The sequence below is a fragment of the Macaca mulatta genome, chromosome 15 (genome assembly GCF_049350105.2).
Source record: "Macaca mulatta isolate MMU2019108-1 chromosome 15, T2T-MMU8v2.0, whole genome shotgun sequence".
NCBI classification, from domain to species: Eukaryota; Metazoa; Chordata; class Mammalia; order Primates; family Cercopithecidae; genus Macaca; species Macaca mulatta.
The window spans coordinates 118398772-118413325 of record NC_133420.1 but is presented as its reverse complement, the minus strand read 5'-3'; the positions used below and the strand labels follow the sequence as shown (position 1 = coordinate 118413325).

The 14554-nt window shown below is 48.4% G+C and overlaps 1 protein-coding gene across 10 annotated transcripts in view; it reads right to left on the bottom strand.

Moving 5' to 3' along the window:
• Window positions 1-14554, bottom strand: part of DAPK1 (death associated protein kinase 1) — a 210907-nt gene that overhangs the window by 39699 nt on the left and 156654 nt on the right. For all 10 annotated transcript variants that reach the window (XM_077965000.1, XM_028834216.2, XM_028834213.2 and 7 more), the window contains 2 exon segments: window positions 12007-12105; window positions 1473-1550 (listed from right to left, as the gene is read on the bottom strand). In XM_077965000.1, coding sequence (XP_077821126.1) covers window positions 1473-1550; window positions 12007-12105 — 177 coding nt within the window.

The following is a 14554-nucleotide window of genomic DNA, read 5'->3' as shown; positions in this document are numbered from 1 at the left end:
CCCTTGCCAGGTCAACTCCAAGGGGTTTTAATATGCATATATGAAGTGTGTCTCTCCAAGTCTATATTCTGCATAAGGAAAGAAATTATCCCAATCTGTGGCCTGCCTGCCCCTGGCAAGACCACAGGACAAGTATGAAAACTCAAACTTCAGGGGCTGTGAAGGTTATGACCTCACCACTTCTCCCCCAGGCACTTCTCGGTCTATACGACAAGAACTTTGTGGGATCTCTGGAGCATATTTTGGACATTATCTTCTCAGCAAGCACTTAAACCAACTGAATTATCATTTTATTCCTAGTTTGCGTTTTTAAAAAAATGATTACCAGCCAGGCACGGTGGCTCACGCCTGTAATCCCAGCACTTTGGGAGGCCGAGGTGGGCGGATCACAAGGTCAGGAGATCGAGACCACGGTGAAACCCCGTCTCTACTAAAAAATACAAAAAATTAGCCAGGCGCTGTGGCGGGCGCCTGTAGTCCCAGCTACTCAGGAGGCTGAGGCAGGAGAATGGCGTGAACCCGGGAGGCGGAGCTTGCAGTGAGCTGAGATCCGGCCACTGCACTCCAGCCTGGGCGACAGAGCGAGACTCCGTCTCAAAAAAAAAAAAAAAAAAAAGATTACTATTGCTATACATTTTTTAAAAAAGAGTAATTTTAAAAATTTTCAATAATATTTAAAGAAGAAAATGTTGAGTATAATAGCAAAATCGAAAAACATCACTTCTATCATTTTCTTTCTATGCATTTTAACATAGTAGAGATTATTACGTATACACAATCTGTCTTCTCCTTTGAAGCCCACACCCCTCTAACTCCTATTAGTAAAACTCCTTAAAAATATTTAAAAGGCCAAAGCCATTCTATTCTATGACTATAGGACCCTTTACTAGACATTACTGTGGGTTATCTGATGTTCCCAATTTTTATTACTGTATTATAAATAATACTGCGGCAAACATCTTTAAGCATAAAATAGAGTTCCTAGATTCAAGGATATGGCTATTGTGAAGTCTCCTGACACAACTGTTATGCTGTAGGCTGGAAAGGGTACACCACCTGCCTTTACTTATTCTTGTCATGTTTCTTTAAGCCTTAGAGCAACAATGTTTGATAAACAGGAGCTTAACAGCTATCTCGGAGCTCAAACATAAGAAGGAAAGAGGCAGAGTCAGCGTCCTCATGCCCCGCTACTTTGTGGGAGTGGTTTATTACAGAGAGAGTGGGAGGAGGAAAACCAGGCAGAGCAACTGCAAACAGGCTAAATGATTTCCAAGTCCAAATAGAGAAGAAAACAGATAGGGAGCTGATGCATTTATACCGACTGACATGCAAACCACAGGACAGACACCACTGTTCCTAAAACCTGGCTGTCTAGAGCCTCATTTTGTTCATTCTCAAATAAGGAAAAAGACTGAGACTTTTTCACATAAACACGGGTAGAGAACTTCAGACCCATGAACAGAATTTCTCACCTTTCGAAGTCTTGCAAGGAGACCTGCTACGTGCTCATGCTGTTCCGATCTAGCAAGATCTTCTGCCGTCTTTCCATCCTGTTGGAGAAAAATGCGTTAGTTTCTTTTCTCTGAAAAGGAGAGCTGTGTGTGTTCCATACCCCAATTCCGTGGGTCTGAGGCAGAAACAAGCATAGCAGGTGTGAGAAGCAAGCCAGGTGGACAATGTCCTGGTGTGTTTCTCTGGCTGTGCAATCCTTATTTCACTTGATTGTATAGCACAAGAAGATAAGAAGCAAGAACAAAACACATGCTGGTGTCTTCCTGCCCAATAGCGACACCTTTCATGTCCACAGGTTTAATCACAACTCAACTGCCTCCTCAGCTGAATGGTTCCTCGCTGTCCTGAACCCCTCTCTCCAATCTCCCATCGCGCAGACAGTAAAGATTCTCATTGGGTGCCAAATTCTAGTTAGTGCAAGCTACTGTGTTACAATCCTTACAGGGATAAACCCAGTCCTTGCATGATACCGGCTCCTGGTAATTACTGTGCATTTCAAAGGAAATACTTAGTTTGACAGGCAATTTTGATTGAAAGATTTTTTGGTGAACAGAAAACAAGGAAGTAAGAGTCCAGAGTACTTTTATGCTTGCTTTTCACTTACAGACTTTTCATAGGCTGCAGTTTCACACTGAATAAATTTGTTTCTGTATCTACACCATGAACATACACGATGACAGCAAGTATTTATTGAACACCACCTCATGATACAGGCCCGACCCAGCTCTCAGTGCTCTGCAAGCCTCAGTCCCCGAAGTCACCCCTGGGAGGCAGAAGCTGTCACTGTTCCCCTGCCACCGGGGAGAAACGGGACATGTAGGGGCTATTCTGTTGCAGTTTTAGAGATCACTAAAAATGCAAAAGTAGAAAAGATGAAAAGCAATGTAAAAAAATAAAAACGATTTTTTTTTTTTAAAATAAAAAAGTAAGGATTTGGTTTATCTATCAATGTGTATCAATAACAAAGTTGCATCCCTGTAGAAGCTTAGGGATATCCAAAATCTACATAACAGCAACCTCTCAATTCCTCAACCCAAGTCACTCCTGGAGTCATGCCTGGGGTCCCATTCGATAGTGTTGTTCAATCTTGCCAACACTGACATTTTGCACCAGGCAATTCTCTGTTGCTGGGCCTGTCTTGTGCCTCTTAGGAATTTTAGTAGCACCTCCGGTTTCTACACACTAGGTGGCAGTAGCACCCAACTCCCAGTTGTGACAACCAAATAGGTATTGACAATTGTTGGGGGTCGGGGGTCAAAACTGCCCTGCTGAGAACCACTATCTTAGGCTGCCAGTCGAAGCCCAGGTGGCTGCTCCGGAGGAGGCTTGCTGTGCAGTCAGAACTGCCCATCTCTTTCTGTTCTTTTAAATTCCTGAAATATCCCCCAGTGGGCAGGCTAGGGCTTCAAGCTTGCTTTGGGGGTGAAATAGGTGCCTTAACAGACACTGCATCTCCAACCAGGGATCCATGCCAAATACTCTAGTTTCTTTACAGACACAAGAAAAGTCCATAAAGGGAAGGGGTTCTCCATTACACTCTGGAATCACCTGTAAAACTTGAAAATATCCTGTTGCCCGGCTCCCACACAGACACTGCTGTCATCAGTATGGGGTACATCCTGGGCTCCCAGGTAATTCTATTATGCAGCAAGGTTTGGGAACCACTGCCCTAGTTAGAAGAAATCCGAGCCTTGACTGAAGTTTCCTGCCCCCGACACATCTGAATAGGATGTTCCTCTTGTAGAACTCAGATGTACACAAAACACAGTCAGAGGCCTTTCACCGACAGGCTGAACTCTCCACTGTTCAACCTCTTCAAAATCAAGAGAACCACCATCAACAATACTTCCTCATGGCCAGGCATGGTGGCTCATGCCTGTAATGCCAGCACTTTGGGAGGCTGAGGTGGGTGCATCACCCAAGATCAGGAGTTTGAGACCAACCTGCCCAACATGGTGAAACCCCCTCTCTACTAAAAATACAAAAATTAGCCACGTTTGGTGGCAGGTGTCTGTAATTCCAGATACTCAGGAGGCTGAGACATGAGAATCTCTTGAACCCTGGGAGGCAGAGGTTGCAGTGAGCCGAGATCGTGCCACTGCACTCGAGCCTGGGCGACACAGCGAGACTCCATCTCAAAAACTAAATAAAAATAAATAAAAATGTTTCCTCACATTTGCGCTGCACTTTCCAGCTTGCAAAACATGTTGCTCTAAAGGACACTATTCAGACTTTCAACAGAAATGCCTGGCAGTGCAGGAGACAGTTTGAAGTTGGGAGAAGACCCAGTTTGAAGTCCTGAACCCATCCCTCACCAGCTATGTGGTTGGTCACTCGGCCTTCCCAGGCCTGGGTTTCCTCATCTGCACAATGGAAAATGGTACCCTCCTTGCACAGGTTCTTGAGCAGGTGAGAGAAAACCAAATGCAAAGAACCAGCACAGTGCTAGGCACGGAAGAAGCAAGCAGTGTCAGAAATTATTGGTAGAAGAGCTGAGACTTGCCCTAACTACCTGGCCTTCTGTCTGAGAGGGAAAGGGGCAGAAGTCAGATCTCTGCGTTTTGGTCTTGGCTCTACTGGATACCCCGATGGAGGATGCAAAAGCAACACTAACATTTGCTGCCCTCCTCCTTACCAACAGGACTCATGGGCTCAATGAAGTGCATGCACTGAAAATATATAGAAAGATGGCCAAGTGTCTCAGCACTCAGCTGTCCATCATCTCAACGTGAGCCTTGGGGACCAAGTGGCTGCAGAAGAGTGAGTTGGGTCCAGAAATCACGGTGTCTCTTGTGCACCAGCAGCCTCCCACACTACATTCTAGACTATGGGCAGTGATTCCCAAGTTGGTCACATGACACAGAAAGAAATCCATGGAAAGGTGAAAGGCCACTTCACTTATTGTATTCAAGAAGCCAGAGCCCCACAGGCCAGCCAGTTTTAGGAGCCTGCCCGTCACAGACACGCTGCTTATTGCTGTCTGGGGAAGTGCTCACGGTCAGGACTTCTAGTGACACAAGTAATATGCTTTGCAACAGAACAGATGGGGTTTCAACTGGGGCAAGCACTGACAGGGAAACCTATTTGTGTAACCCCCAGTGAAAAGATGATCTAAAAGAATGTGCACAGTCATTTAAACATCTTTAGATAGTGTCGGGGAAAATGTGGATTTTTTTGTTACCCTACAGAATTATAAGGGTTCATCTACTTAGTACTCGGCCAACAAACACTCCATGTCCTGCTTGGACTATGGTGTCATTCATTTTTTCCTTCCTTCCTTCGTACTTTCATCTAGCAGGTATTTACTGAGTGCCTATTATGCACAGGCCTATGGAAACAGCAGTGAATAAAACCAGCAAAGTCCCTGTCTTCATGGGATCCAGAATCTAGTGGGGAGGGCCGACAAGAAACAAATAGGTGAGTAAAATACAGTGGGTCAGGTGGTGATAGGTGCTATGAAGAAAAATGGGGCAGGGGAGAGGAGGGGCTATCCTGGGGGTGGGGGAGGGATAGGATTTAAACTAGGGTGGTCCAGAAAGTCCTCCCTGAGAAGGTGAAGCTCGAGTCAAAAGCTGCAGAAGGTGAGAGAGCAAATCACATGGATACCTGGGGAAGAGCTGCTCAGGCCCAAGAATAGCAAGTGCAAAGGCCTGGGGCGGTGGGTGGCCTGGGGCAGTGGATGGCCTGGGGCGGTGGATGGCCTGGGGCGGTGGATGGCCAGCACGGTTGAAGAACCTCAAGGAAGCTCTTGGGGCTGATGCGGAGGGAGAGGGGCGGAGGCAGAACAGGAGATGGGGGTCAGGGAGGCAATGTCAGGGGCAGATCCTTGGGGAAGCCCCCATTTGAAGGGCTCTGATCCCCATGAGAAGCTGCTAGAGCATCTGAGCAAGGAGGACAAGATCTGACTTATGTCTGACCAGGCGGCTGTCTGGGGACCCGGCTGTGGACAGGTAAGGGTGGAAGCAGGGAGCCCACTTAGGAGGCAGCAATGAATTCCCTGTGACCCCTGCCCAAGGGCTCATTCCTCCTAGGAGAAGTCAGGATACACTTCTAATAGAGCAAGGAAGGCAAAGAGACCAGCAGCCCACAGGGGCGAATCACACATGCGGGAGAGGCTGGGACAGAGGAGGTTTCCCGGGCTGAAGGCGAATGTTGATGGATGAGGAGGAGTGGGTGCCACGGAGTCCTCCCCGAATGTTATGGGCTGTGTGCCCGCATGCCCATAGCAGGCATTCCAAGTCTCTCTGACTCTGAAGGCAGAGGGCATCAGGTAGCCTCAGGGCAGAAGTGGGCAGACAGATGCGTGCCTGTGTGTGCTGACGCTGTGGGCATACTATGCGCAGGGGGTGAAGGGGAAAATGGGGAACTCCAGGGTGAAAGATTAACAGGTGCCAACTCCATGATGGGGGAGCCGGCAGGGGCTTCCCAGGACCCGGCCACAGCTGAAGGGGTGCAGGGGGCAGGGGAGGCTGGGCAGAGGCTGCGGAGGTCACATCCTGAAGGCACAGGAGCCCCAGATGGAGGTGAAAGTGGAGACCACCAAGCGGCTGGCATTTCTAGAAAGATAAAGGTAGGGCTGGGATGGACTGGTCCCAAGGGGCGGGAGGCTACTGTGCAGGGCCGGGCTAAGAGTCCCACTGGTCGGGAGGAGACTAAGGTTAAGGGTGATGCCCTTAACCAGGTGGGAGCTGGATGGGCGGGTGCTTCGTGGTCATGAAGAATTGGGAGGAGACTTAGTAGGCTGCGGGTTAGATGCAAACAGGTGAGGAGAGAATAAGGAGGGTTTCTGTGATCCTGGGCAGCGTGACAGACACGTGCTGAAGCCCTTTGCAGAGGCTGAACACTGGGGAAGAGGAAGCACAGAACTGGAGGGAGGGGCCCTGGTGTGGGGAGGCCAGGGGCCGCTGAACGTGCTGTGTGAGGCTGGCACTCAGGGGCAAGCAAGGACCAGAGACCTGAGCATGGGACTCAGTGTTGGGCAGCTGCAAGTCTGGGGGCCAGAGAGGACTGGGGGGATGGAAAGGGAGAGGCTGGACTGCAGGGTGGACTAGCAGGAAGCAGAGGCCTGGGGAGAAGCAGGATGTGGGGACTTTCTCATCCCAGGCAGGAGAGTGTCAGGGAGCACCAAGGGCGCCCAGTCCTGAGGATATCCAGTGAAAGAGGCTCAGGGCAGCAGCTGGGACTTGGGTGGAAAGATGACAAGGACGCAAAAGGAAGAGCTGGCTTTGAGTCAGGGAGGGATCACAGGGGCCGGGGCAACAGCTGGGCCAGGCTCATGGGGGCTTCGGGGTGGCTGGGAAAGTTTTATTTCTTGACCTGCGTGGAATTCAAGGGTGTTTGTCTTATAGAAACCCACTAAGCTTTATATTGGTTTATGTGCTTTTTTCTATTTATGTTTTATTTTATAGTAAGAAAGTTTAGAAGGAAAGCTGTGAAGAGGTCAGTGCGGACTCTGTTGAGGGCTGTGTGAAGTGGAAGACAAGACAGTGGAGGGTGCAGGAGTGAGGGAGGCAAGGACAAAGAGGGGACAGGATGTGCAGCCTCGTTCAGGTCACCCTGGCTGAGGACTCAGTGGAGTGGGAAGGTGGCAGCAGGGGGCGCTGGTGGTTCTGAAGGAGAGGTAGATGGAACTGCTTCTGGAGGGTGGGAGGAAGGCGTGGGTGCTGGGCCTTCCAGGAAGACCAGAGGCCCCTCCCCAGGCCTTGACTCAGCCTGAAACCTGGGGAGTAAGGACGCACTGTGAGTGCACAGAAGGAAAGCTTTGTATAAACCAAAGAATGTGAAAGATCTCAATAATTTAAGAATACTGGAAGCCCTCGCCAGATCAATTAGGCAACAGAAATAGAGGCATCCAAACTGGAAAAGAGGAAGTCAAGTTATCCCTGTTCGCTGATGATATGATTTTATATCTAGAAAACCCTGAAGACGTCACCAAAAAATTCTTAGGGTTAACAAATTAATTCAGTAAAATTTCAGAATACAAAATTAACATACAGAAATCAGTAGAGTTTCTACATACCAATGACGATCTAGCCCCAAATCGGGAAGGCAATCCCATCTCCAACAGGTACCAAAAAAAAAAAAAAAAAAAAAAAATTCCAGGAATATAGTTAACCAAGGAGGTGAAAGATCTCTACGAGGCAAACTAAAAAACACTAACGAAACAAACTGTAGATGAGAAGAATTAATATTGTTAAAATGACCATACTGCCCCAAACAATCTATAGATTCAATGCAATCCCCATCAAAATACCCACCTCATTTTTCACAGAATTAGAAAAAACAGCTCTAAAGTTCATATGAAACCACAAAAGGGCCTAAATAGCCAAAGCAATCCTAAGCAAAAAGAGCAAAGCTGGAGACATCATACTGCCTAATTTCAAATTACACTAGATGGCTACAGTAACCAAAACAGCATGGTACCCACTTAAAAACAGACAATGGAACAGAAAGGAATAGGGAACCCAGAAATAAAGCCACATGCTTACAGTCAATTGCTCTCTGACAAATTGATAAGAACATACACTGGAAAAAGGACACCCTTTTCAATAAGGAGTGCTGGGAAAATTGGGTATCTATTTGCAGAAAAATGAAACTGTATCCTTCTCTCTCACCATTTGCAGAAGTCAACTCAAGATAGATTAAAGACTTAAATGGAAGATCTTAAATTATAAAAATACTGGAGGAAAACTCAGGGAAAACTTTTCTAAACATGGGTCTAGGCAAATAATTCATGACTAAGACTTCAAAAGCATAGGGAACAAAACTAAAAATAGACGAACAGGACTTAAACTAAAAGCTTCTGCACGGCAAAGGAGATAATCAACAGAGTGAACAGACAACTTGCAGAATGAGAGAAAATACTGCAAACTCTACATTCAACAAGGAACTAGTATCCAGAATGTACCAGGAACTAAAACAACTTAACAACAACAACGAAAACCACCAAATAATCCCATTTAAAAGTGGGTTAAGGACATGAAGAGACATTTTCCAAAAGAAGACAAATGGCTAACAAACATGAAAAGCATGTTCAACATCACCAATCATCAGAGACATGCAAGTTAAAACCACAATGAGGTATCAACACCAATCAGAATGGCCATTATTACAAAGTCAAAAAATAACAGATGTTGAAGAGGATGTAGAGAAAAGAGAACTTTTATACATTGTTGGTGGGAACATAAATTAGTACAACCTCTATGGAAAACAGCATGGCAACTTCTCAAATAACTAAAAATAGAACTCCCATTTGTTCCAGCAACCCCACTACTGGGTATCTACCTGAAGGAAAATAAATCATTATATGAAAAAGATACCTGCACTTGTATGTTCACTGCAGGACTATTCACAATAGCAAAGGTAGGGAATCAAACTGTCCATCAACAGAGGACTGGACTTAAAAATTGTGGTATATATACACAACGGAATACTACTTGGCCATTAAGAAAAGGAAATCAGGCTGGGTGCGGTGGCTTACACCTGTAATCCCAGCACTTTGGGAGGCTGAGGCAGGCGGATCATAAGGTCAGGAGATTGAGACCATCCTGGCCAACACGGTGAAACCCCGTCTCTACTAAAAATACAAAACTTAGCCAGGCGTGGTGGCACGCGCCTCTAGTCCCAGCTACTCGGGAGGCTGAGGCAGAAGAATCGCTTGAACCTGGGAGGCAGAGGTTGCAATGAGCCAAGATCAGTCCACTGCACTCCAGCCTATCGATAGAATGAAACTCCCTCTCAAAAAAAACAAAAAGCAAAAAAAAAAAAAGAAAGCAAAAAGAAAAGGAAATCATGTCCTTTACAGCAACATGGATGGAAATGGAGGCCATTATCCTAAGTGAAACAACTGAGACACAGAAAACCAAATATCACATGCTGTCACTTAAAGTGGGTGCCAAATGATGTGTACACAGGGAAGCTGTGTGTGGAAAATGAACAGTGGGGACTTGGAGGGGTGAGGGGGAGGGAGGCTCCTGGAGGATGGGAGTTTGGTGGGTACAATGTGCTTTGCTCCAGTGATGGACAGGCTGAAGACCCTGACTTCACCCCAATGTAATATACCAATGGAGAAAACTGCACTTGTACCCCATGAATATATACAAATAATAAATCAATAAATAAATTTATTGATTTACGGGTTAGCATAATATTTGTATTATCTCGTGCTAATATGTTATTGAACTTCATTTCCTCTGTCTCTTTTTCCTCCTTCCATGTGGCTGCTAGGAAACTTAAACCGAGGGATATGGTGTGGTCAGTGTTTCTGAAGGCAGCGTCCCCAGTAAGGCGCTCCAGTCTGGAGGGTCTCCTCGGCCCCATGGGAGAGGAAGCCCCAGTTGGCCCGGGGGAGGGTGGGGGGGTCGGGGGGCGGTGCACTGGGAGAAGGCTAGGCACACCCAGCTCTGCTCACTCTCCCATCTCCCGGGCCTCGGCGCCGGCTCCAGCCACTGCGCTCCCACCGCGGGAGGACACCGGAGGCCGCCGAGCCCCGGCCTGAATAGGGCGATCCTCCCAGGACTCTGCCCCTCTGAGCACCGGGCGTGGCTTGCAGGTTCTAGCGTTGCCTCCCACAGGGGCGCCCCCAGCCCCTGTCACGCCCTCAGGACCCGCTCCTTTCTGTCACCACACGGTCCCATTTGCCCATTCGGTGACTGTAATTGACGGCTGTGACTCTCGGGTCAGCCTCCCTTTCCCATTTCCTGAAGTCTCCTAAGGGGCGCGCGCCTGTCTTGTGCCCCCGGACTCCCTGCTCGCACAGCGCCCCCGGTGTGTGCGGAGTGACTGAGGAGGCGGCAGAAAGAGCCGCACCCGCCTCGCAGGTTAGCTCTGGGCATCGTGGAGGGGCCTGGGGACAGAGGACGCTTCTCCTACGGTGGGAAGCGAGAGAGCGAGGAGGTGCACGGAGGGACCTGAGGAGGAGCCTGGCGGGGACCACCGATGCAGCTGTCGTGGGGAAGGGCAGAGGGCCCTGCGGCTCATGGAGGGACCCCACAGAGGGGGCCGCACGTTTCAGCAGCCCCAGCCTGCACTGCGGTAGATGCAACAGCATCAGCTGCTGGCATCTTCAGTCATGGTCTGGCTGGGTCTTTCATGAGGCCACACACAGGACAGAAATATTTATTCGTCTTGAAAATGCATATAAATGCTCTATTAGGGAGTAACTGGAACCTGTGCCCAAGCATGGCTGGGCAGGCTTGACAATGGCCCACGAGATCTAACAAGTCAGGCACAGCAGGGTGAAGTGGGTATGGTGTGTGCATTTGCGGTGGGTGACCAGGTGCCCTAGAAACGGGCCTCACCCCTTGCGGAGTACTTGGTAATAACTGAGCCTGCAGAGAAAGCACAGAGCTGGGCGCCCCCCGACTGCACAAATCAGACCTATTACTTTTGGGGAGGGAATGACATCCCGATAACATGAGTGCATTCAGGGAGGCGACATCCTAGCCCCAGCGGTCAGCAAACACTTTCCGTCAAGGGCCAGGGGAGGAGGTGTTTGGGCTCCGTGGCACATATGGTCTCTGTCACAGCTGCTCAGCTCTGACACCTGGCATGGAAGCTGCCAAGGCCAATACACACCTTAGGCATGGCTGTGTCCCAGTAAGACTTCATTTACAAAAACCAGCAGTGGGATATGGCCTGTGGGCCACGGTTTGCTAACCTCTGGATGATCTCCAGGAAATGAGGCTCTCTTCCAGCCTCGGGGCCTGAGCTGGGCTGACACATTAAAGCACCACTTGGTCTCCTCAGAGAATCACCCTCTGTCAGCAAAGCTCTAATCTGTGGGCCCAGGACTCTCCCACACAGGCTGGATGGTCAACCTACTCTCAGGCCGGCAAGTACCCGAATGGTAGTATTTCACTGCAGCCGTAACATTGCAACCATACCTCATTAGCTGATGCATTTTCCTTCTTGAGTATTTCATGAAATGTGAATCAAACGGTTTCCTCAGCAGGGAGGTGCTAGGTCTGGCATCGGGAGCAGGGAGTGAGGGAACTGAAGAAATCTCACTTAAAATACTCCACAGGCCTAAAGCAAAGCCTGACTCTTTACGCAACTCCTGCTTATGGCACCCGGCAGTCTGGTCTTGGGCAAATATGGAGACTGCACCCAATACTCACTGAGGATTCTTCCTCCCCCAGCTCCTTCTAAAGGGCAGGGGGTCCAGTGCCCTGGGGCAGAGGAGCATTTAGGAAGGGGAAGTACATACATCCCACAATGCAGGGGCCCTGGTGTGTGACTTGGAAAACAAAAAGAGCAGAGGGAAGCAGCGGAATCCCTGGCAGCGCAGGGTGTGGTGAGATGAGAAGAGGAACATTAAGGAGACATTAGGTTGGGCGTGTGTGGGCGAATGTCTGTGTTACTGCGGCGGAGGAGTGAACAGCAGCCTGGCTGCTTTAGAATGCAGAGTTGCCATGCAAGCCCTGTCCCTCCTGCCCTGGAGGCGCCAGAGGCTCCCAGCAGCTCCCTCCTGCACGAAGCCCTGTGAGCACTCACTGTGGTCAGCGCCTCCACGCTGGCTCCCATCAGACAGAGGTACCGGACCACGTCCAGGATCCCGTTGTTGGCCGCGAGGTGCAGAGGCGTTCGTCCGTACTGGGAAGAGAGAAAAAAGGTCAAAGGTCGTTCTTCTCATGCAGTTGCTGAGGATGACATTCCCGAGACACAAGGTTAAGGAAGGGGTTAGGGCCCACCAGAAAGAAGGAAAGAGCCATCTCCCTTCTCCTGAAACTTGCTCTCCACTGGGGCAGGCCAGCCAGGCAGAACCTTTCCAAGTGCTCTGCAGTTAAAAGAGGAGCTTCAAAATACAACTTCAAAGATAACTGAAGTAAGTTTCCTGCTGTGCTGGCCTGAAGGAGGCAGGAGCCAAGGGCTCAAGGCCCAGAGTTCCAGCAAGATCTGCACCATAGATCAAATGTAGACACAGCCAGGGAAGAAGATACACGGAAGACAGATATTGAAGACATCCTAATTAGTGAAAATCCCAGGACAAGCCCATAAGCCCTGTTTGTGCCTGTGGTTCCCAAACTGTGTGCCAAGGTAGCCCAGGGAACTGCACTGAATTCATAGGGGTGCCCAGGAATATCTAAAGTTTTTGATAAGAAAACTGGTTCTGAGACCAGGTGAACTACTCGCTTGAAGTGGTGCAGAGTGTCATCATTAGACTGCACCACCCTGCCTTCCATGACACCATGTCTCTCACAGCAGGGGGTTGGTGGCTGCCCTGGGAGGAATCAAGAGTCTTGAGGAAATCACTGTGGACAGGATATGAGGCCATATCCACTCTGAGTCCAAGGTTTCAAAAGTGCAGTACACTCATCACATTGTACGTAATGTGGTCGTGGAAGAAGGAAAAGAAAATATTAGTTTTCTTTCTGTTTATATGTATTATCTTTCTCAGCTGCTGCTAAGCTGTTAGGACATAAGTGGTTACTAAGTTGTTTGGAATGAACAGAAGTGTTAGGGATTTCTTTTGATCTAGGGGAACCATGAAAAAATAATTACTGAAACCCTGAGGATGTTGTGAACTGAGAAAGTTTGGGAATGTCTTTTTTATGCTATGTATTTTTAAATATCAGTTTTTGTTATACAGGTAACACATGCTCTTTTTAAAACTCCAAGCAACCTACAGAAACATATAATACAAAATAAAAATCTCCCTTCTCCACTCCCCCCTTTACTCTCAAGCTCCCTGGCTCAGAGCTGTCCCTGTTTTAACAATTTGGTCCATTTCCTCCCAAGCTCGTATCTATGAATCCTCAACAGGAGAGAAATAATTTAAACAGCCGAGATGTGGTCATAGCCCACCTTCCACTCTGTCCCTTGCTTTGTCCATCTAACAGTAGACTGGGAACACCTTTCCATGCCTGTAGCAGGAGGGATCACATTCTGAATGCCTGAATTGCATCCACTGCGTGGCTCTCATGATTCATTCAGCCACCGAGGGTGGACGCTAAGCAGCCTCAATTCCCGGCTAGTGTAAACACTGCTGCAGTGTGTGACACGCTCATATTTCTTTATTATTATCTTCTGCAGTAATGCAGAAAGCAGATATTAAGCTTTCAAGCGTCCTAGAGTTCACATGAGAAGGAAAAGGGAAGGTTTTGAAGACTGGGTGAAATGTTTAAAAGATGCAATATAAGGGAGATGGAATTTTGGTTGTAAAATGCACAGTTTTATAGAAGAGAAGAAAGCTGAGGAAGAGAGTGTGATGAAGAAAACGGCAGAGGAAATGGCCACTGTTGAAGGGCCCAGGTTGGGACAGAATGACACCAAACCCCTTACCTAGCCTTAAATTCCAGTTCTGCCACCACCTGGACCCAATGTCTCCAGCTTCATTTTCTCCCTTCCCCATAACCCCCTCCCTAAATACCTACCCCACACCCCCTATGTGTCAGTGATAGCCCACAGCAGACACACTGGCTTCCCCTGGTGGAAAACAGGCTTCCCTCTTCTCCATCTGTCAAAGCCTCGATCATCTTAAGTGATCACCAATGAAAAGCCTTCCCTGATTTCTTTAATATCTGAATTGTTGCTTCTGTGTTTCTGGAGCACCTTGTGCCCAACACAGCAGCAATGACAACATGAGATGCGGCTACATCTGAATGTGAATGTGTCTAAAAGCAGCCTGAGGGCAGAGCCATTCACCTTGGCATCTACTAGTTCCTCCCTCCACGCTGGGCACAGTGCAGCCCCGGAAGGGGATAAACACCTGACAGGCAGCCAGTCCTCTCTCATCCTCCCAGAAGCGTGCGTGTGCACAGCGTGCCTTCTGTCTGTCCTTAAGGGAAGTACCAACTCTAAGAGGGACAAATGGGTAAGGGCCATGCATTCTGCACCATCTATTTCCTTTCCTTTTCGTGCTCTCTAACACGGCCAGTTAAACAGCCACTCTCCTGATTTCCATACGAGAAGGAGGAAGAATGCAGAAATATCTCACTGCGTGAGCATCAAACATAGCAACGAGGTCCTGTCACACACTGGTGACAAGGTAGGATTTGAATGGCCATTTTTATTTCTGGAGGAACTTAATCCAGATAAGGAA